The sequence below is a fragment of the Phalacrocorax aristotelis genome, chromosome 1 (genome assembly GCF_949628215.1).
Source record: "Phalacrocorax aristotelis chromosome 1, bGulAri2.1, whole genome shotgun sequence".
Taxonomy (NCBI): Eukaryota; Metazoa; Chordata; class Aves; order Suliformes; family Phalacrocoracidae; genus Phalacrocorax; species Phalacrocorax aristotelis.
In genome coordinates this window covers 144231629-144255142 of record NC_134276.1, presented here as the reverse complement: position 1 = coordinate 144255142, position 23514 = coordinate 144231629, and the positions used below count along the sequence as shown (strand labels likewise).

Sequence of the window (23514 nt, the reverse complement as noted above, 5' to 3'; positions counted from 1 at the left end):
TCCAACTCTGGCTTCCTAAAAGTAATGCATCTGAGCTGCCTTCACTGCTGGTGGAGAGTGATGGTTCACTTCAAGTGATGGTTCACTTCAAATGATGTTTCACCCTATACCACTTCAGGAAGTGTCTAAGAGGAGTGAAGGGAATCATGCTCTGAAATGGACCGTCACCCTCTGTGGATGCATGGAGGATCAGTGCAACTAGCTTAAACTGTAGATGGCTAAAGTGGAGTAACATAGCCAGACAAACCTGTACACAAGAACTGTAGGAAAATAATGTGCAGTGGGAAACAGCCATGCTTGCACCAAGTGCTTTTGACCTCTGCTTTGTCTTTGAGAAAAAGTATGTAATGTTTGAATATAATACAACAGGTACATATTAAATAAATCATATATGGATATTAGGAAAGTTTAAATTAAATGAAATATGCAAAGGTTTTTGCCTGTTGTATCTCTACTACATGGTTATTTCTCTGGTACTCAGTAATGCAGGCACAATAGCAACAGTAAAGGCAAACCTAAAGATGGGAAATCATGCAAAAAATGCTGTTTCCAGCATTCTATCCTATTTGGGTTGAAGTTTTGGATATTGTTCATGGCATGAGTCTATGAAAATATTGTCATGAGGGAACTAGCTTGCTGGGATTTGGATCAATTTGATTTGACATTTAGCTGCTTTACAACTCATCCAAAATTAACCCATCCACTATAGTGTCTATGTGAGTTGGGAGAAAGAGTAACTAACAAGTATGTGGATTTTCAGCTTGGTAAAGTTCAGGATTTCACTTAACAAGTTTTGTCTTAGCCTAAAGTATAATTCTTGGAAATCAGAAAGGCAGGAAAAGTTCCGTGAAGTGGGTGTTTTGCTCAAATTGAGAGTGCATTTACTACTTTGACAACGGCACTTCCAGCTGTACTTTCAAGTTATTTCAACTAGGGGCAGGATAATATAAATGGCTTTTTGCATTTAGAAGAGTCGTTCACTGGAGTTCTTTCTTAGCTAAAGTATAACATTTGTCTGGCACAGGCTTTATTATTAGCTTAAAACATGGCCTGCACTTTCCAGGAAGTTTTTTGGTTTGCAAACTAATTTATGGCAAACAACCTTTTAGTCTAACATTTGTTTTCAGAAGTCTTTGAGCTAGGAAATAGGGCAGAAAGTGAAAGGAGAATCTTGCTTTAAAATCCCTATTTATTTAACTTGTTTACGTCTTTCTACTAGGTCAAGTTAGATTGGAGACCTCTCAGTCTTGATTAGTGTCCAATGTTAATGATCATGTTTATGTAGAGTCATATATACGCTCTGTTTTTCATAGCTGAGATTAAAGCGTGGTCTACACAGAGCAAAATATTAGAAGTAATCACTAGTGAGGTCTGCTCCTGGCTTTCACTGTGCATTCATCTTTGGATGCAGGTCAAATCCTCCGTTGTGTTGAAATCCATCAGTATGGCTGCTGGCTGGATAAAAAAGCTTTGAGAACCAGACCTCTGCTGCTGCATTCTTGATTCCATCAGTATACATGAAAGCACAGTTTAATTTCCAACAGCAGGAATCTCTTTTTTTCTGTCTTTTTCCTGGATTCTTCTGTTTTATACATATATTTATTTATTTTCCTAGGGACACTGCACAATCTGTGAAAGAAAAGTTTGGAAAGAAGCTGTACAATGCCCTGCTAAAGTGAGTGTGTAGGTTACTTTGCTCTGTCTTGCAGAGCCACATATTCAGCTGGCTTACCTGTGGTCTTTCTGTGCTTCTACTCTTTGTGTAAGAAATTTTTACATCCATATGGAGGGCATAGGAGAAGGATATGGGACCCTCTATTCCGTATACAGGTAACATGTTCAATACGGAAATCACAGAGAAAAAATTTAAAGGTACTAGCACCCCATTGTGGAAAGAGTCTTAAGGGACATACATGATGTCTAAGTAATATAAAGGCTTGCTTGCTTTCAGAAATTAGCTACCTCAGTTTAAAAAAGCACCAAAGTAAGATGTACTTGGGGCTTAGTCATATGCTTTCAAAAGACAGTTGGAAGTGAATGACCCAAAGCACAGATGAGATGACTGGAACTCCAGCAAAAACAAGGCATTTCTGAAAAATAGAAAAAAAATATAATTTTTTTAGCGTTTTTGGAAGCTAATTGGAAAGTCAGCAAGGGTATGGGAGAACAAAATGTAGGCAATACAGAAGGGCCATGAAAACAAAGGAAAGATTCATATTGACATCGGCAGATTTCATATCAGACCTTGTTTTCTGTTTCTTCATTTTGTTTATACATCTGATAATAAGTCATTTGGTAAAATAGGCTCTGTGTTGCCTCTGCAGAGGAGAAATTCCAGACTTGAACAAGATTCTTGACCGAGATGATATAACCATTATGAAAAGAGCCATCTTTTCAACTCAGGTCAGAAAATGTTTTATTTACACAAACATCTAGTATAAATGATAAACATGACTATGTACAAGGATTGTGTATGACATATAGTGATATGCGTGCATTGAAAAAGAAGTTTTCAGCAAATATGCTTCTCATTGGTAGCATTTAAAAATCACCTGTGATCATTTTTAATGAGACTATGACCCAAAGTAATTCCTTTGGGGAATCAATGGATATTCCCCCAGTCATGTGCAGAACACCAAAATCCCTGATTCTTTTCTTCTGCACTGTGTGAACTTTGCATTGTTCCTGAGGCCTGTATTTTTGCATTTTTATTAAATATGTAAAATCAATCTCTTAAAGGGATGTAACGTATTGACTAAATAATTTAAAATTAAATGGTAAGCCTTTCTAAAAGTTAGCACAAATGCATTTATTTTGAGGTGAATGAAACAAGTCCTATGACAGATTTTATGGTCTCGTTTGTGGCCTTAGTTATGTAGAAGACAACATTATTTGATAACAACTTTCCTTTCATACCTTAAAATGAAAGGGTAAAAACCTATCCACATCAATGAAAAAATCTCCCACTGTCTTCCAGTAACCTTAGAAAATGGTAACAGGCCTCTTTGCCAACAGTTTTGTCTGGCTTACGGGTTGCCTTTTCTCTCTTTAGCGACACTGTCTGCCTCCAGTGACCACTCACAACATGATTGACGACAGCAATGATCCAATACTCAATACCATCCGACGCATTGGCCTTTTCAATAACCGGACAGACAGAGTAAAGGTACATTCTGTCATTTTCATTTTAGATATAAAATGGAATTTCTTTCAACACTCTCAGTCTGGATCATTAGCATTGGGAGTGCAGTCAGATTATTGATAGGCAGTATTATACTAATAGAGTGCTTCTTCCCTCTTCCTCTCTTTCCAGGAGTAACAACTACTCACTTCACAGATATCCTCAGTTGCCGTTTAACCAAGTTAATTTCAAGTTAGAAATCTGACGTTAGGGAATTGTTTTCATTGCTGCCTCCTGTACTGAATGAGGAGCTACTACTCCTGAAATCTGGAAAGTGCCACAGGTTGTTTGCACCCAGATATAAAACTCTGTAATAGATTCATTTGCTTAAAACTGGAGGTCCAGAGTTTAAGCACAGCTATTTCTGGAGTTCATCTCTTACGAGCAGCACCCTGACACTCAGCATTTGCCATAGAAGGTAACCAGGGCTTTGATCCCAAGCAGAAATACTTCCTGTTCATGCTGTGCTCATGTTTACATCAAGGGCTGAAGTTAAATGTATGTAAATAAATACTTTTCTTACTTCCATGTCTATCTTGCCAGACCATAGAAGTGATCAGCTCCCACTTTCACAAGTCTGCCAAAGGTTTTTTTGGTCTGGCAATCTCTGTTATTCTCTGTTAACTATGACTACCTCATCATCTATCTATTCAAAGTAAAATCTAAAATTGCAATTTTTTCCTCTTCCAAACCTTCTGTTTAAAGTCAAATCCATAGTATCTCTGAAATGACATATCACTTATTCTCAGTGTTTTGGCTCTTGACCCCATGACAATAACTGAGTAACATTTTCTTCAACTTCCTAGTTGCTTCTTCCTGGCTTAACATATTCTCATTTATATTGCTTATAAAAGTAATTAAAAATTCCTCAGAACTAACTGCTTGATGTCATTAGAAAGCAGATAGCATATAACACTGCAGGCACCTCTTCCTGCTTCTCAGCAGACTTGTTTGGCTATGTATATGCCAAATTTGTACAAAACTGTCATTACCACTGGAAAATCACCTGTTGCACGAACAAGCTTAATACTAACTAAGCTGAATGCCACAGACAAAAATTCTTTAAAGTTCAAATGGAAAGTAATTTTGAGAGATGTACGACATATCCATGCAGACACAGTTGGCGTGTGAAAAATAGCCTCTGCAATGCCAATGGAAAATCTCATTTGGTTCACTGGGGTCAAATAAGCTTGCATAATGGGTTTACAGCCCATTTATTGGTTGAATACATTCATGTGTTGATTTACTCAAGTGAGTAGCATGACTATATTATTAAGAAAGGATAAAAACATATCCTTGACATGGAATAATGGCTGCAGTATGTTTATGTGGGGAAAAAAGCCCAGAGAAGGTTAAACCTTTCCCTCACACTTCTTCCTCCCAAACCTGACTGGACAGCATACACAAGGGACTTCTCTACTTAGCAGTGGAATATGGGGCAGTGACCCCAAGCCCTGCAGAGTCATGCAGATAAATTAGCTTAGGTCCTGAAGTTAATAAGCCTAAGTTAATAAGCTTTGTCTCTTAGCAAGATTAGTTAGCCTAGGCACAGGATTGTGATGGTGGGGCTGTAATACATCTGGTTTCAAAATTCTCTCAGTTCCCAAGAGCTCCATTGAGTACCACAAGCATTTCTAAATTTCAGTTGGATGCTGTGAAGCTCAGAAGTACTATATCCTCCTGAGTCCTCCTCTGGAATGAGACATCCCAATACTCTGTACCTTGGTACAACAGACCAAGAGAATCAATTTAGTATTACTAAATGCCACAGCCTTAGGCATAATTCTCAATGCACATGGTCTTCCTCGATCAACAAGGAAATATGTGAAGACCTGTCCAGAAAAAAGGTTTGTTATCAGTACTATTTCCAGCACAAGACTGCACACAGGCAGGATACATTTTAGTGTGGGAAGTGAATTAGATAACAGATGGGCAAAGGGGGTGTTGTCCAGATACTCAGGGAAAGACCAGAGCGAAGAAATTGCTTAAGCTTATTGGTAATTAGAAGGTATTGGTGATCGTTTTCTTTCACCTCTAATGTACATTTTGAATACTCAGGTGATCCTACATCCAGAATTCCTTTCTTCAACAAGCCCATTGCTGCCCTTGGACTATGAGGAGTTCGTTAGAGGCTGCCACCTTGGTGTATTTCCATCATACTATGAACCATGGGGCTACACTCCAGGTAGGCAATCTGTACACAACTGTTATCAAAAGATGAAAACCCACTCCTCTGATGCAGAATAGCTTTGCAGGCAGTTTCTTCTGGAGTGCTGAAAAAACTCTTTTGGCTCTGTTTCTTCTGCAGTGCAAAGGTCTTACTGCTGGCAATATTTGGGGGCCAGGTGGTATAAAATGGCACCTACTGACTGACAACTACTCACATTTGTCCCTGCGCTGGACCCTTTCCCGTACTAACATGTAATCTTTTGATTTTCTGTGGCTTTAGAAAAAAAAAATAATTTTTTAAACTTAATTCTTAACTTGATTCAAGGATTTTAAAAGAAGATTTAGAGGAATGTACATAGTGAAAAAAGTAGTGCAAGAAATCTGCTGCTGCCTGCTGACGTACTTCAGTGGATTTAATTCAAGATAACAATTAAGTTTGATAGAATTATGTAACACCATATTTAAGATATTTACCACAAATACATGCAGTGGTAGACAATTTCACAGAATTAAATGGAAATTTCTAAAGATAGAGAGCATGTAGTTCTGACAGAAAAAAATATTGGCCCAGCTTTACAAAAGGCACTCAACACCTGAACGAAATCAGTGCAAACTATGAATTTGAATGCCTATGAAGATCAAAGCCTAGGTGCCTGTGTTTTTTATGTGCTCCAAAATACCTTCTGTAGTCTTGATACACATCTGAAAGTCGGGGTGCCCCTCTGGAGAGCATTTATTGCAAGCCAATGCATCAGAATAGAAATTTTGCAAATTTAGTAATACTCCAGAGCTATTTCTCGCCAATTAAGAAAGCTATTCAATTCCAAGTAAGACAACTGTCTTGAATTCCAGCAGTTTCTCTTCCTGTTCTAATCTCAGCTAAGGTATAGAGAAAGTGTGACAGCCAGGGATGATTTTGAAGTGTACATTAAAGTAACCCAGTCAGAAAAGTTAGACTGGTACTTAGCAGTTTTGAGGAAAGTTTCAATTTACACCAGTTAAAAGGATAGTTCCCTTTACTAGTGCAAAAGTGATTCTCTTTGTTGATACCCATTTAATTCTCCCAGAAACAAAAAGTGATGTTTTTAAGGTAGATTTAAAGCTCTGTTTTATAGACACCAGTTTTATTGTCATATGAATGAAAGCCATGTAGATGGCTTTCAGAATTTCAAAGACCATTTACTTTAGCCGTATGCTGTCTTAGATTAGGCTTATGTTCACTAGCAAAAACTCTTTAAGCCTGAGTAAACAGTTATCCTTAGCCACAGCAATGACAGAAATAACTACAAAAGATGCAAAGTTTTCCTAATTTTGTAAAACTAGCCCTATGTCTACTTTGAATGCAGTCCTAAGTTAATGATGGGGTTTGTTGGGGGTCTTTTTCTTGTTGTAGGGACCAGTTCACAAACAATGAATATCAAAATACAAAATTTAACATGCTCCTGCACTTAAGAGATTCCCTTTTGTAAATAGTTGTGAACAACTAGTGGACATATCTGTACAACAGGCTTCAATTTAAAATCCAAACAAACAGTCCAGAATGTATATTGGAGTTCTCTGTTCAAGCACTTGACTGCTGGGAAAGACAAAGATATGTTTGCAAAAACAGTGTGAAACTTGCTTTTTAAAATTTCTTTTTCTTTCTTTCTTTTTTCTTTTTCTCCAAATCCGCAACAAAGCATAATTGTTTTCACTTGACATTTTCAGAGCAGCTCTAGTGTTATGGGACCTTCTGTCTGCCTGTTTCTTTTTCTTCTTTTCTCTCAAGGTGAAACCATTCAAAGCATATTGACCTGAAACACTTTTTGTCTGTTTCTTTCGGCAGCTGAATGTACTGTGATGGGCATTCCCAGTGTAACCACAAACCTTTCTGGATTCGGCTGTTTCATGCAGGAACATGTCTCTGACCCAGCGGCTTATGGTAAAATTTTTAACACCATATCAAATTACCGCCTCTGAGTTAGGAAAGCAAAAGCACAGCAACAATGCTGTTGATCCTCAATTTTGTGCTTTCACTAGTGCAATGGAGTTCATTGGGAGAATATATTCAGAGCTCTGAATATCTCAGAATGTTGAACCAGCCATTCAAGCTTTTGTATTTATCCAAACCCTTTCCAAGTTCTCTCTCTTTTGTCTCCCTTTAATGTTTCGCCTACTTTATCCTTCCGAACTCAAAGCTCCTCAAACTACTCTAGAGTCTCCCAGCGCTTCCCTTTAATGCCTCTGGTTACAGTGCAACACTTTGAGCCTTTCAAAAGAAGCAACGAAAATCTGCTTCTCTTTGAAAAGTCCAAGAAGGATGTACCGGGTCTTTGAGGCCACTGGAAATTGCCCCCACCAAACAAAGAGTAAATTATCATGTAGGCTAAAAAATAAACCTGTGAAAATAAAAGGAACCTACTTACAAATAAGAATCTGCTAATAAGGGTTTAGAAATCGTTCATTATTGGATTGTGGTGAGGAGGAGGGTAGCCAGCTCCTGGTGCATCAGGCAGGCCAATATTGGAAATGTGCCGAGACTAGGGCCTCTTTCTGAGTACCTTGGCTTGTCTGCACAACCAGGCAATGACAGCTCCACACTAGTCCCAGCTATGCCCTGACCTAGGGGCAGGGTCGAGCCATTTGCAAAATATAACTATGCCTGCCTGCCTGCCTGGGTAGACATGTCTTTGAGAGCCTTTGTTACCAAAAAACACAGTAAAATCAGAAACAACTCTTTAACACCAATTTAGTATTAAAGAGCAGGCGTTCTTTATTCATGGCGCCGGATGCACGGGGGTTCACTCTGCCTAACGTGCATACCTTACACACCTTCTCATGTGATTTATATAGACTAAAAATATACATATTCATTTTATCCACACATATTCGATATTATTCTCTTTGGTGATTGGAACAAACTTGCTTGCTTCATGTGTAAATTGCTGCGCAGGCTCAGTTGTCCTTATCCATTGTTCTCTTCTGAGTAGGTGGTGTTACTTGGGTTGGTGGTCCGTGAGTCAGTGGTCGCGATCTCCCCCTGCTGGGATTACCTTTTACCTACTTGGCTCTTAATCTTGGCAGTCCTGGCCAGTTTTCTCAGTCCACTACACGAAACCACATTTTGTCATCCTTTTCTGACAGAAGCATATTGTCTATTGTTTCATTCACATTAATGATTACCTAGAGACTAAAATACAGATCAACAGATACACTGATTCGTACACCCCATGTTCCCATAATATAACAACATCCCTGGTTGATTAATTTCATCACTTTGGTTACACCTTCAGAAAGGTCACAGACCAAGAGCACAGGTCACTTGCTCTTCTCTACCAAAACATAGATGTAAGCATTGATGTAACTTACTGTACATTCCTGCCTGGATACCAGGCCCTTCAGTTAAGGTGGTTGTGTGTCTGTCTTGTCCATTAAGATATCTGAGGTCTAGTACCCTCTTTTTCCCAACACCCTGGTGTAAGGAAGGTGGCAAGAATAAAGTATTGATGACAACAAACTACATAGAGACAAAGTTTACCTTGGTCCTCCCTCTGCCAGAATTATGTATTGACTAATGTATGCAAGTTAGCTATCTCTATGGAAACAGTTGTATTTCTACAGAAAACACAGCCTCTCTCGTACAGGCTGATTCTGACCATCCACACTTCTAAATCCTACTGCAAACTAGGAAAGCACTACATTTTTTTTTTTAAGCAGTCAGTATTTTAAAAATTATGGCAGATAAAATAAATACGTCTTTTTCCAGAAACTCTTGAATCCTTTTGGACATACACAACAAAAGCAAAGCCCCTGAGTTTTGAATAATTTGCTGAATTTCAGCCTGAAAGGTAAAGAAAATTAAAATAAAAAGTACATATTTCTCTGCAGTTTTCCTTTCCATCAGAATAGTAACAAATGTTCCAGTTATAGCTGCCTTCTAACATTAAAAAGAACATGTAATACATATAATGTTTGTAAGACTACGTGATAGAGGGTAGAAGGGAAATGTAAGAAGTCAGAACCCATTTTCAGTTCCACTCATCTTCACCTTTTCTGTGTCCTTCAGGCATCTACATAGTTGACAGGAGGTTCCGCTCACCTGATGAATCATGCAACCAGTTGACTCAGTTCCTATATGGATTTTGTCAGCAGTCCCGTCGCCAGAGGATCATCCAAAGAAACCGAACTGAGAGGCTCTCAGATCTGTTGGACTGGAGATACCTCGGCAGGGTGTGTGAAACTATGTAATAGAGGTATTAAAAATTCCAGACACACAGGCCTAACTAGCAGCCTTCAGTGTCATGCTACAATGCAAGAAAACATCCCTGTTCTGAAAAGCACCTCTCAAAGGCGATAGAGGCAAAGCCTGCGTTTACACTTCAGTCTAATGCTTCCATTCTCCAGTGGTAAGGAGACACATGACTTAACTGAATAGGTTAGAGCAGAAGCTGGACACACTGAGGTCTTTGTAATCCTTGTGCTAAAGACAATGTAAAAAGCTTGTGTCTCTGACAGCACTGGCAACTCTACACTAAGTAGGATTTGTGGTCCGAAGTCATCTGGACTCTTTCAAAAATCCTACCTGTTCTTCCTAAAATGCTGCTGGGCCTTGTGGCTCCTTAACACTCCTAAACTACATCTGTGCCTTAAAGGCAAAATGCTGTTTTTAATTTGATACAGAAAACACTGCAGAACCACCTACTATGAAGATAGCAGTGAAGCAGTATTCTCAAGTCCACAGGAGCAAAGAAGTGGATGCACACATATCAGTTTTGTAACTATTTTGGACCTTGTCTGGCTCTGATACCTGTGTGAGAACCTTTCTGTTTATATGGTTCCCAACACAGCATAAGACCCTGACACAAGAAGCTATTTTTTTGATGCATGTGATGGAGACTCATGAATATAGTGGATCCATAAATATTTTTGCCAAATTCTGGAATACCAGGCCTCGGTAAACTCATAAATGTTACTTCTCCGTAACTGTTACACATGCTTCCTATGCAAGGACGCATCCAAAGTTTATGTGTATGCACATGCACACTTAAAGATGTAAATTTTCCTGGTTAAAAAAGAGCCAGTTCTGTCTAGAGGGAGAAAGAATACCTATCACTGCTAAGAACTACACTGATCGAGACAAGTGCTGGTTTCCATCTTGATATATCTTAGTCGTACAGAAAACTTATGCAGCTTCTGTTCCAGACTCTACTTCAATGTGAATCTAACATGAATGGCTCACTACTTCACAGCAATGTGTTCGTTACAAGCAGTGATATCAGTTCAATTATCCTTAGCTGAAAACATGTTTAGCCTTTGTTCAGCATCATCTTTTAGAAGACTCTCATTTTATGTTCCCTTTTCTCCTGCTTAAATTCTACCCAAGACTTCCTTGACTTGTACAGGCTTCTTCTTTTATGTTGCAGTATTACATCCATGCCAGACACTTGGCCCTCAGCAGAACATTCCCAGATAAATTTGAGATGGAACCAAGTGCTCCACCAAAGGTAAAGTCTGCTTTTGGAGATGAGTTCATCTGCATTTTAGCTACTTTACAAAGAAAGAAAGAAAGAGAGTGCATGTGTGTGTGAGAGAGAAGAGAGTTTGCAAGTTTTGTTTTAACTGAAGGGAAGTAGAAACTCATAGTTAAAAGCTTAACAAGTTATAGACACAAGCTCCTGTCAGGAGTTGTAATGCTATTAGATGCAAACAGTAGGAGTACAAGGTGCAATACAGGAACCATCATTCAGGTGATTTATAGTGACCTGGATGGGACTGTGCCACTTTAGACCAGCAGAGGAACCGGCTCTTGAAGTTCCTATTAGAAAAGTGGCAGCTTCTAATTTGCTTCTGTTTGAGGTGTTGGAGCATGTCCAAAGAAGGGCAACAACAAGGCTGGTGAAGAGCCTAAAGCCCAAGTCTTAGGAGCAGCTGAGGGAACTGGGATTGATTAGCCTGGAGAAAAGGAGGCTCAGGAGAGACCTTACCACTCTCTACAACTACCTGAAAGGAGGTTGTAGTGAGGTGGGTGTCAGTCTCTTCTCTCAAGTAACAAGTGATAGGGTGAGAGGAAATGACCTCAATTTGCACCAGGGGAGTATTTGACTGGATATTAGGAAAAATTTATTCACTGAAAGGGTTGTTAAGCATTGGAACAGGCTGTCCAGTGAAGTGCTGGACTTGGCAGTGCTGGGTTAATGGTTGGATTTGATGATCTTAAAGGTCTTTTCCAACATAAACGATTCTTTTATTCTATGATAAATGCTATGGAGACGTTCTGCACAAACCAGATAGAAGGGAAGCTGGGAAAGGATGTTCTAGGGAAAGCAAGGCAAAGTATTGCCATCATCTAAACATGGTATGTGAGGAGGAGGCTGTGGCTGGAACTCCAAGGGGTCAGTGTAAAGGCATGCCTTCAAAGAGTTCTTGCATAGTCCACGACGGCACTGATTTGAGGAGGGAGCCTGCTCAGATCCAGTTTAAGAACCATGTTATTTGAAACCCAACCTCCAGACACCTCCAGAGAACAACTAATTTTTTTAAAATAAGGTGGAGAAAGGACGCTCAGGCCAAAATCCCTTGCTTGGTTCTTGTTTTGCAGATAGTGACATTATAACTAGAAAAGAGTTTTTAAACTTCGGACTGAATTCTGACTTTCAGTTAGAATATTCTGACTACAGAGTACAGAAGGATTTTGTGTTGTGTTGATGGTTTTAAGCCTCAATAAAGATAGTCATATTTTGCAAAAAGCAGTGCTGGAAGGGCAGCATATTGTAAAGATCACTGCCATACAAGTGTGTACTTAGTGGTGGAGGAGGACTGAGGGGGTCTGGGTTCAAGGCAGTTTAATTTTAGAGTGCAGAGCAGGTCTAGCTTACGCCACACCATTGTTTTCCTTTGAAGTGTTGATAGCCTTAAATTGCTCTATACAACCAACTGAAGAACACTGTGATAATACATACAACTTGCTTCTCTCTCTGCCAGACGGAAGGTTTCAGGTACCCCAGGCCTTCATCAGTGCCACCATCACCTTCTGTCTCTCAGCATTCCAGCCCTCACCATAGTGAAGGCGAAGATGAAGATGAGGATGAAAGATATGACGAGGATGAGGAAGCCGAAAGGGATAGACAGAACATCAAGTCTCCCTTTTCCCTTGGAGTATTGCCGCAAGGAAAAAAGAAGCAACATGGAGAGTACAGGAACTGAATTTGTTGCTTTCACCCTGGCAGGGTCTCTCCATCCATTCAACAGTTTCTCCTGTAGGCTTGGCGAGTTTTGTGTTAAGAACAGTGTGATAAAATTAGAGGAATCTTAAATGTTACTTGAGCTACACTGTTGGAAAGACTAACATTGTTTCACCTTGAACATAGTTTAAATGACAATTTGTCTGTGCCCCTTTGAGGTAGAAGGGATTTCTCAAGCTTAATAAACCTAGAATGCAACAGTGCCCGCAGGAGCTTATACAGACTGCAGATCATACCTTTATCTACATAATTATCTATATTAATCATAGTCAATGCTGATAGCTCCATTATGGGTGTCCCAAATGTATTTCTGCTTCATTTATGTTCCTCCTTTTCCCTTCTAAACTAACACGAACTTTAAGAGAGAGCTCAAAGATTTAGAGAAAAAAAGTGTTACACTGGGGAAACCTTGGCAGGGTTTAAAAAGGTACACTGAAAAGAAAATGTTTTTTCTTTTTTCTTATGCTGTTTATTGTAAGCTTACATCATTTAAAACATTTTTTACAGCACACAGAAGTGTCTTGATCCAGTGGTAAAACATACTTCCTGTGGAACTATATAAAGTCTTATGCAGTGGGCATTTGAATTTGAAAGACAAATGAAGTCATCTTTATGAAGTCATTTAGACCCATAATAAACAGCAGACCGTGTATTTTCTGATTTCTCTAGTATGTCTCTCTCATTGTTTTCATCTTGCCTTGGATTCTAAGTCTGCTAACAAACTAGTTTGGGAAGAAATTAATGTGACTCAGCTAGAGAACAACAAAATTTCCTTAACACCTTCCCGTGCAGACAAACGTACATGCCATAGAGCAATGGGACAACGTTCAAAGATGAGTAACTCTAGTTCTTCCAATTAGCCCATTAGCCCATGGTCTATTTCACGTCTTCTAGAAGAGATCTAGTCATAACAAATAAGGTAAAAGAATTCCAAGAACACATCTGCCCCACAGATGTAATTTTGAAAAGCACCTGAAACTTCAAAGTGCTTGGGGAAAAACTGAACTTCACAAGGAGAACTAGACATTTCATTTGCCTTACAGAAAGCTTTTGAAAGTATTTAAATTCCTAGATATGCAGAGAGGGCCTGAACATGCTCTTCCGAAGTAGATCTTGACATGAAGACATTAGGAAAGAGATTTATCTTTAATTTAGAAGTTTGTGCATCAAGAATTTTTCTTGCTGTTCAAGAAGAGAAATTTCCAGGAATCGATTTGGCCTATTCTTTGGCAGGTAGGACGATGTAACCTTTGGAGGTATTTACCTTCACTGTCAATCCCAGGGGGAGCCTAGATGTCCAACTTCGATTAGACACCTACCTTTCAAACGCTTAACCAACATTTAGTGACGTGGTTCTTACTATAGGCCATATAGAACAGAAGTGATTAGGTGCCTATTTGTATTTTTGGCCACCTAAAATCAATTCTAAATTTGAACTTGCATTCTTAAACAGATTTGGAAACCTGAAAGAATAACTATTCTCAGAAGACAGGTTCAGGCTTTCATGGCGAAAACTTCACTGGATTTAAAAGGAGCCACTATTTTTTAGCTATTTTAAAAGTAATGAAAACAATGAGTAGTTATTTTTCTTATGGAAGTGGTGTAAACAAAGATACTGCCAATATTTTCCTTCATACAGTTTACTAAGTGGAGAACAACTGCATTTTGTGAGTTCAGAAATATACATTCTTCCCCAAAGTGCTTTTAATCAAAGTTCCCTTGCAGAGCCAAAGAATGCAATGGCTGAGAGTCCCAACAAAAGACCATTTAAAGGGGAAATTGACTGAAAGTTACAGTTCTCTTCAAAATAAAAACATTTCAAGAAATCTGACGTTATTGCTTGCATTTCAATGCACTGTTTTACTGAAGTAAACAAATTCCTTGACATCAAAACTGTATTAGCATCATCTGAGAGTGATCCAGCACTTCCTTTGTCACCTAAAATTGTTCTAGTAGCTGCGGGCTGGTGAACTTCTCTTTATCATCATTCCAGACCCAGCTTCACTGCAGTGGTGGAAGATACGATCACTACACACATATTGTAAATATCGCTAAGCGGTGGAGGCACAGCATGGGCAATGCTGACAGCAGAAGGGTTTTGCTAGGGTTGCACTGAGACAGATACACTTGTGCCTTCTGGACAAGTCCCAGAGGAGAAAAATAAGCAACATGTATGACCCAGGTTGCAGCTCCTCTGCTTACGGTGTTTGAGTTCCCTGGGAAGAGCAGAGATCTGGCATGACATCTCGCACAAATCCAGCTGTGTTTGTTTCAGCGAGCTCACGTGCTTTGAGCACCTGCCCGGTGACAGAAAGTGCATAACTTTTGAGATATGACTGATGTGAATACTGTGCCCAGTCTTCTCAGAAACGGTCCCACAGTGCCCAGAGTGACCTCTGCCTCATGCCTCTGGGCTTATTTTAGTTCTGCCTTGAATGTTTGGACTAGCCATCCGTAGCAAGGCTATTTAACTACAGCAAAACATCTCTGCCTTTTTATATTTGCTGTGTTACAGGGAAAGGCTTTTCATTCAGTCAAGGCGACAGATTGCCTAACTTAAATGCCACACATTTCTAACAGTTACTGACATTTGACAAGCTCGGTAGCAGCTATCTGTTACATAAGAAATTATCTGCCAGATTGAAAATATTAGGGTTTCACAAACAGCCCACCAACAAGGGAGAATGTTTATTCTATTTCACGATATTTGTAAAGAATTGTTTAAGCTTGTGGGCTGGGATCAGGAATACATACAAAAATCAGTCAACTGGGAATGTGATTCCAGTTCCAGATTACAGTTTTTGTACCTCTGGGACATTTAGAGGCATATGAATTTCACGATACTAATAAACCAAAGGAGGTATAAGCCTTCTACTTTTTGTCTGAGCACTGACTGATCATACTGTAAAATATGCTGAAAAATAACTTAGATGCACCTGAGAATGTCAGAGTATGCTTGAAACAAAGAGCAATTAATGAAATGGTTCTGGTGGATGCCATTGGTCTTTAGATGAATTTCATTAAGAATGCATTCCTTCATACAACATATACTGCCATTGAAAGATATATTAGTGCTCAAAAATGAACAAACAAGGACATTTTGTTTTTTCCATTTATGTTCCTCCCTGAAATGATATCGATTATAAACAGTTACTGAAAGTGCCTATAGTCCCATGATAGAAATTAATTCCTCTGTTCCTTCTGCTGCATTTCTTTGTGTCAAGGAGAAGCAACATTATGGTTAGTGTGAGTTAACAAAATTAATTAGCAGTGTCGTGAGAGAGATCAGAGGAAAGTAGCATTAAAAGATGAAGAGCATGACTACGGTTAAAGGTTAAAAAAATATAACATAGTTGCTTGGACACAAGAATCATGTGGCTACTTTTTAATTACATGAGAACTACAGAGGGCTTTCCAGTAAGACTACAAAACTACATAAATACTGTTAAATAAATCCTTATCAGCATGGAATAATAATTAACCAATTTATGTATAATTCCAGTTTTGCCACTCAAAAACCAGGCTAACAAAACGGTACAGTAACAATGCAATTAATATTCTGCGTGCCTGTTGTCCCGTGTGGGACTGGATTTGTACCTAGTACACCGCCACTAGCTGCAGCGGTACTGCACCTCCTGGCAACAGCAGTGACCGCGTGCCGCGGTCATTAATGAGGCCCTGATCCTGTAAGACCTACCCCCACACTGGCTTTATGCGGTGGGACTTGCTCAATAGGATTGTTCAGCGCACACATTTCTGCATGCGTGTAACCGGGGCAGCACTGAGATCTAAGTAAGTGCTGTTGCCTATTCACTGTAGTGACAGATTTCTGGAAAAAAAAAAAAAAAAATCTGCTTTGCAGTCCGAAATAGCTGGATTGTTTTAGTATCTCACTGACTTTATTGACCATCAGCAACTTATAGGGCCAGCAGTGGAGTGGTGAAGGAATCTACCTTTACCAGAAATAAAAAGGCTTCAATATACAGCTGGGCGGAAGATGGTAAAAGGTTTCCCAAAGACTATTGAAAAAATTCTTTTTAATGAAGTAGTTGTCCAAAAAGACAGTTCAAATCATCTTTTCATGCAAGATGATACAGTGTATTTTAAATTTCGGGTGGGACAGGCAAAATTATCTAAACAAGGCAGTAACTTTACAAATAATTTCCTTAACTAAACTAGTAACTTTTAATCAGTTTGCATTCAAAATGTTGCAATGAGTATATACATCACCCTTTGGGAGCTTAAGCGAGGATGGATGAAATACTGTGTTTACACAAATCATGATTTCAGGATATATGCAATACGAATGTTAAAGAAATTTGAAATATTTCACCAATTTGATAGATTATCTGTCAAGTAGCCAGGGAGATCACTCTTCTCGTCTTCAACTGTAAGACAAGACACAACGGGGAAAAAATAAGCTGTAGATAAAGGAAAAGTTCAGTCAGCCAAAGTTTTCATGAGACAGATGTGCCTCAGGCACAGGCCTAGTGTAATGTGCTTCGCTACGAGATGCAGGCATCTGTAGAAATAGTCATGTCTTCTCTCATTTTAAATGTAGGAATTTTTCTGTGTTCTGAAGAGCAAAGATACAACCCACGTCCAGAGGGATATCTCAGCACAAGGCACAAATTTTTCACGCAGAGTTAAATATTTGTTCTTTATTTGCACCTTTCTCTCAGTCAAGAGGATTCTAAAATCACCTGGAAGTGATATTCTGAAAGTGCAGGGCTTACCCAGGTTTGACCGTGGTGTTGCTCACTATTACAACGATGGCAATGCTATTCCACATAGTATTTTTCAAACAAGCTGCCAGTTCTGCTTAGCTCTCTCCAATATGTCACCTTTTTTTTAGGGGGCTGCTGCTGTCCACTGTGTCCTCTGGAATAGCGACAGCAGACAGGAAAATGCCACTAAAATGTACAGATCCTGAACTTCAGAGCATTTTCTCTTTTTGTTAGCACACAAACGCCACATTCACTGATTTATCTTCAGAGCTTCTCATATATTTTGTCCAAAGCACTATGCTCATTTTTAATTCTGCCTTTTTCTCTCAGTCAAAATGCCACTGAATTTTTTCGGTTAGCAGCGCTCCGCCAGGGCAGGGAACAGAGAGCTGAGGGCAGAGCCCCAGCACTACGTGATGTACAGTGGGAAATTTTAGGAAGTGGAGGAGACAGGAGTGATTACAGCGTATCTACACATGCACCAGGTAAATTCTGTCAGGTGTTTCTCACACCCTCTTTTCGTTTCAGGAAAGCTGCATGCTTCAGGTAACTAAGGAGAGGTGATACGGCAGTGATGGCAAGGCAGTTGTTCATTACACACTGTTGATGATGTCAAAGGTGATTAGGCGGTTAACAGGCCTGTCTTACCACTCACCTATGTGAAAGGTACAAAACTGCCTCATATTTCACTAGGGTTTTACTTCACGTTTCCTAATTCAAGTAAAGCACTTTTTATTCCTGTCACAATGACAGAAGTTAACAGTCTGAATATGGAGCTCACAACCAGGACAGTAAGAAACAAAGATAGCTTCTAGCGATGTCTGGTTCCTCCCTTTCCTGAAACAAAAAGGGGAAGAGCCTAATTTAGACAAACTCCTGGGCTTGTATGTGCTACAACAGCCTCCCCAGCAGCCCCGGGCCAGAGCATGGCACGGACTCTCCACAGCACTATAGGGTGTATCCTGCCTTTACAGCCTCCCTGTCCCCAGCTCCACTTCCAAAAAAATAGTCTATTTACCTGAAGAGGTGAAAGGTAGAAAGACAGAGGACATGGATAGCATAGATTTAGGGTCTCAGCCTGCTGAGCTGTATGTATGCATCAGATGGTGAGGGGCTCAGGATAATGGCTTTGCAGGAAAGCTGCTCTAGGGAGGAAAGGTGAACTCTATTAGGGTGGAAAGGTGAACTCTAGTGGGGTGAGGGAGCTGGGGAACATAGGATAGGGGTCCTCTTCTAAGCGGGCACAATATGCGTGAAGGAGATGAGGAAACACAAGTTATTTAAGCCTGACTCATTACCTGGGTTTTGCTGGGGGGTATTGTGGGAGGGAGACATGGGTTCTGAGGTTCTGAAGTGAGAAGTGGAAGCACATAGCAGGTGGCGAGGAGACAGACATGGGAGGGTTAGACAATATCTCCGGGAGGCTGGGAACACATGAATGAATTACGGGATTTTTCACGATATCTCAGGGCTCTGCCTCTAAATACCATTACGACCCCTTCTCAGCTGCACCAGCAACAGAACTCTCAGGAGCCAGATTTGAATCCCACAGCTCCTCTCCTGGGGCTGTTTAGGATTCTTTTAAGCCTTTCCACCAAGACGTAAGAGCCAATGGAGGAATGAAAATTTCACAAACAAAAAATATTCTGCAGAAAAAGGAGCCCCAGCAAATTTCTGTTCTGGAAATTTCAATTCAAAATAGCCATTCCTTTGAATCTAAACCAATAAAAATTTGAAAAGCAAATTAAAAGCAGAATATACAAAAATTTACCTACTGACATTTGTCCAATTCTTGTTCTAATCTGTGTAAAAGTACACCCTCATACGATACATTCTGTGCAAATGTACACTCTAACACAATGCACTCTGTGGCATAATATCTCAGTTCAAACCAGCCTTTTAGATCAATTTACTAAATTGTTAGTAAATGAAAAACCCATTTAAAAAAAGTCAGGTTAGACAAAACATGCATTTACCTTCTTGTGTTTTCCGTAAGGAACTAAGGAACAGTGCTGCAGCTTCAGGAAGAGATAAAGGATTTGTGTTTCGGCTGCGTGTTTCTAGAATTATAAAATCAGAGGTGCAGAGTTTGATAGTGTTTGCTGGCATTTACTTATTTTGTTCTTTGCTTTTTTATCTCTATAACTAGAGACCCAAAGAGAAAAAAATAGTTGTCTTCTTCACTCTATAACATTCTCTGCTCAAAACCATCCTGATAAATATCTAACACAGAAGAGACAAGCAAACTTTTTTACAAAGAGGCTGTTTTAAAGTCCCTTAGAAGGTAAAAAGGTCATTTTCTCTTTTCATATGTTCCATACTTTGCTATAACATTCTGTTTCCTCCAGAAACATTGTCTATCATGCATTAAAGTTGTCTACTTTTGTCATTTGTCAGTTCAGCACAGTTAATAACTTGAATGATTTTTTCCAGTGGAAAAAGAAAGTCAAAGGTACTGATGATAATCCCACTTAACAGCCAGGTCAGTCTGGACCATCACTTATGTAAATGAAGTCACCCAGGTACACAAGAGAGGAAAGTCAGTCTTTATCATGTGCTTTCTGGAATGAAGGAACTAACAAAAGGGAGTTTAACTGCTTCCTTGAGTGTTACTCCAGGAAAACAAATCCTCTCCAGTTTCCACAGATTTCTCCCGTAATCTGAGGAAAGACTGATGTGTTACATACACCTGTGCACAGGTACTTACCAAGCTGCATTCTGTCATACAGATCCTTTCGCTGTCCCTCGTCTGAGATGAATCGACGTCCTTCTACAAAAGCAGTGGGAGAAGGGTGAAAGCAACCTCCCAAATCTATTGTCTTTCCTACTTTACAATCCCTAAAGTAGTCCCTTCAAAATACAAAATTACAGCAATACTTCTACAAACATAAAATGGGAGGCATAAGTCTGTCCTGAGGTGTTTCTGAATTAGCAATAGCCCGTCCTAAACTGGAACACTGAAGACATACTTTATTCCATGGAACTGGTGTTTCAGCACTTTTCATTCTTGTATTAACCTGCTGTAGGAACTGCACGTAAGGAGGAATTTACTGTCTTTCCCTCATTCTTTCCTCGACTGCTGTATGGTCAAGATCCTTCAATCTCTTTGCTGAACTGTAAAGTATTGCCTTTCAAAGGGATATTTATATTTAAAAATGAAAAAAAACCTAAAAAATAAAATCACATTACCTCCTATGCATCAATAAGAATGATACACAAGTCTGTATAGCACATTAACACAGTGCATTATTCAGTTGGAAGAATAAAACAAAACGAAAAAGCGCCAGATTCTTTGCTTTTATGAATAGAAAGAGTTTTATTAATGTCACCAGAACTTCTTCCAGTTACACTTATAGTTGTTTAGGGCCCATATTAATTTTGTGTTGTTATTATTTGTATTGTCTCCCTTCTGCATTTCTCTCAGGATTATAAGGTTCAATTATTTTTTATTATTTCAAGGAATCTATTTTTCTCACTCTTTTAATACCTACCCTGCCTGATAGTTTTAAATTTTGAAATAACAATTCAGAATAGAATTTTTAAAAATACTAATATTTCTGTTAAACTTCATGGGTTTGCATCAAAGGACAAAATATCTAATTTTATCTTTATATTTAATGCTTTTTAGCTCTGGACTAACAGTAGTAATTCAAACAGTTATTTGCACATCCTTAAGACCACAGTGTGTTGATAACACTGACATCCAAGCTCTCCTCAGAAGAAGTTGGTTATGGTCTTAATACCAATTCTAATGCAAGGTTCTTGTAATAAGAATGTGTGTTCTCCTATTGCTTGAGAAGAAGTTATAATAAAGCCTGCATGAGAATAAGGTATGATAACTATATCCAGTGTGTCTTAGACCCCCCCTTTGAGATTTTTCAGGTAAGGAAGCTGCTTTTCCAATAGTTTTTACAATCAAGCTTCGAACTTTATACATTTTCAGTACTTTTTTTTGCTTTTCTTCTTCTAATACTTGCTTTCTTCTACCCGATTTCTTAAAAAAAAACCAATACTGGTAATGCCACTGTTTCAGAGACAAGAAGAAATAACAATTAGCACATCCCTTCAGGCCTCAGAACTTCTACCTCCACAGCATCCTTGTGGATTTACTGCTTGTGTGGAACCAATCAGATCACGAATAATCCACTGGTAGAGAAAGTTATGTCCTCAAAATTTAAATGGGTTGGGACTTACGTGCACCCTTCAAATAGAGCATCGCCTGGGGAGTCCAGTTTCTCCTTTGCAAATGGGCCTTTATGCCAAAAAAAAGAGACATGTCAATGTTGCGTGCCATTACTAACTAGTATAAATACTTGAACAACACCAGCCCGTGAGATTCATGGACAATGCACATTCAGCCTGAGCAAGCTGTTTACCTGAGGAGCACTCCAGGAGAAAGATATGAAGGATGCTGCCAGGAAGAGTGCCATTGCAGGTGCCGTCAGCTTACACAGTCCCTGTGAACAACAAAGAACCACAAGGTACAGAAAAAGCCTTTCAGATCTGTAGATCATCTCAACCTCACATCTAAATGTGAGGGTATTTCCAGTTGCTCTTTTCTCCCTGTCTTGCTGCCAAACCTCCTCTTGCTCAGTGGCTATTTCAGCTTCAATACACAGTGATCTGATGGGAGGATGAATGTTAAATCAAACATACTTTATTCTCTTTACTCATATTAACTATAGAAGTTCCATACTGGTGAGAACTGCCATCGAGGCAAGCACCTCCTGTGCTCCTATGTTAGATCCTCCAGAAATGAGAACAATGTACAAACTGAGGGGGAAGATGATGCAAAGTATTTCTTGATTTTACCAGACCTTGAATCATGGAGTTTAGACTACAAGGAAATGTAGGAGACTTGCCATTCAAACAGACCAACCAACCAACCAGAGAGCGATCACTACTTCCTCAGGAAAAGAAAGTTTTTAAACTTAGCATCCTATTTGCATCAACCAAGATTACACACGAGTCACGAGAGAGGCTTTTTTGATTCTTGGAGTTTGTTCACTGATGCAGCGTATGCAAACAAAAGCATTGAGCATGAATCCTCTGTGAACAAGTGGCATCTCAGCTTGTTCGCACAGATCATGTAGTTATTCATGCATTGATAACTGTGACGGGCAACAGAGAGCATCTAACATTATGATTCACAAGGGTTTATTTCATCCCGTTTTTGAGAGCACATTAGGCTATTAATGTTTTTTCAATGCAGTTGTTTCAAGTACACTGAATATAACTATATATATATTCCTCTCAGGTTATTTTTAAGTTAAAATTATTAAGCTCCCCTGCAGTTCCTAAATATTATAGTCACATGAAAAAGCATAAATTGCAAACTAAATGTTTCCCACACACCAGAAGAGTCTCACTCACCTTCATACTTAGTTCAGTGGAAAATCTTCAGTCTTCTTTTCATGGGATAATGCATCACAAGATCTCCTACAGGTTGGGGGTCCCTTTTTAAATCTTCGGAATGAAGGAACCCTCCCCTTCTGTGGCAGGGTGGAGGAGTCTAAAGGGATCTCTTGTCAGCCCTGTAGATGGAGAAGTAGAAGGTCTGATGACCCCTGAGGGAAACCTGTAGTCTTGCAGGAAGCCAGGGAAATGATTGAAAGATGGATACACTTGGAGATGCACCCCATTAGCCAGATGAATAACTTCTGAGTACATCAGCATCAGCCCTGTGCTTTTGCAATACGTCATCTTCTTGCTAGATGATCGATAACCGCTGCCAGAAGCAGGTATTAATATGGATGATGACTGTTTACCTAGGATAATCTAACAGATATCGGAAGGCTATGCACTGTGGGAGCTGGAAAAGTTAGTAAATTACTCTCCAGCCATAACATGCCAACACCAAGAAAAAGGTGACTTATTCAGTGTTGCTAGCTGGTGGTTATTCCTAGCATACTTTTAGAGGATGCAGTCTCTTGTTTGTTTCTCTAACGATCTCTTGTATCTAGTTTTCTTACACACCAGTAAAAATATGAAGCTGAATAAAAAAAAAAAAACCACACCAAAAAAACCCCCAACCCTTAATAGTCAGAAACACTTTTCTGTCTCATGGATTGGTTGGAGTACAAGCCCAGATCATGGGCTTGAATAGGTCAAGCAGTTGAGCAGTAAACAGGAAAAAGGCAGGAAGAAGGAATCAGAGAAGGCATTTCCATAAGCTACTTCTAACTGATCGTTCGACTCATCACAGTCATGGATAGTG

General features: G+C 39.3%; 2 protein-coding genes across 3 annotated transcripts in view; one reads left to right on the top strand and one right to left on the bottom strand.

Moving 5' to 3' along the window:
• GYS2 (glycogen synthase 2) overlaps positions 1-13230 on the top strand; it is a 56572-nt gene extending 43342 nt beyond the window's left edge. For both annotated transcript variants that reach the window (XM_075113882.1, XM_075113874.1), the window contains exons 9-16: positions 1616-1675; positions 2325-2403; positions 3053-3166; positions 5240-5366; positions 7176-7271; positions 9396-9559; positions 10753-10833; positions 12311-13230. In XM_075113882.1, coding sequence (XP_074969983.1) covers positions 1616-1675; positions 2325-2403; positions 3053-3166; positions 5240-5366; positions 7176-7271; positions 9396-9559; positions 10753-10833; positions 12311-12532 — 943 coding nt within the window. In that variant the 3' untranslated portion in view covers positions 12533-13230. The remainder of the gene's footprint in view (positions 1-1615; positions 1676-2324; positions 2404-3052; positions 3167-5239; positions 5367-7175; positions 7272-9395; positions 9560-10752; positions 10834-12310) is intronic.
• A 3669-nt stretch (positions 13231-16899) lies between these two features.
• On the bottom strand, positions 16900-22676 carry SPX (spexin hormone). The gene is made up of 6 exons (XM_075088371.1): positions 22671-22676; positions 21674-21754; positions 21492-21549; positions 20005-20067; positions 19274-19357; positions 16900-16958 (listed from the first exon to the last, which is right to left on the bottom strand). The coding sequence occupies exons 1-6, from the start codon at positions 22674-22676 to the stop codon at positions 16900-16902; spliced, it is 351 nt and encodes a 116-aa protein (XP_074944472.1).
• Between the last annotated feature and the right edge of the window lie 838 nt (positions 22677-23514).

Coding starts and splice junctions, on each gene's coding strand:
- SPX (XM_075088371.1), bottom strand. Junction 21,550..21,673: donor TCTCCTGGAGTGCTCCTCAG/GTAAACAGCTTG, acceptor TTTGGCATAAAG/GCCCATTTGCAAAGGAGAAA. Junction 20,068..21,491: donor GCTCTATTTGAAGGGTGCAC/GTAAGTCCCAAC, acceptor CTGCTTTTGTAG/AAGGACGTCGATTCATCTCA.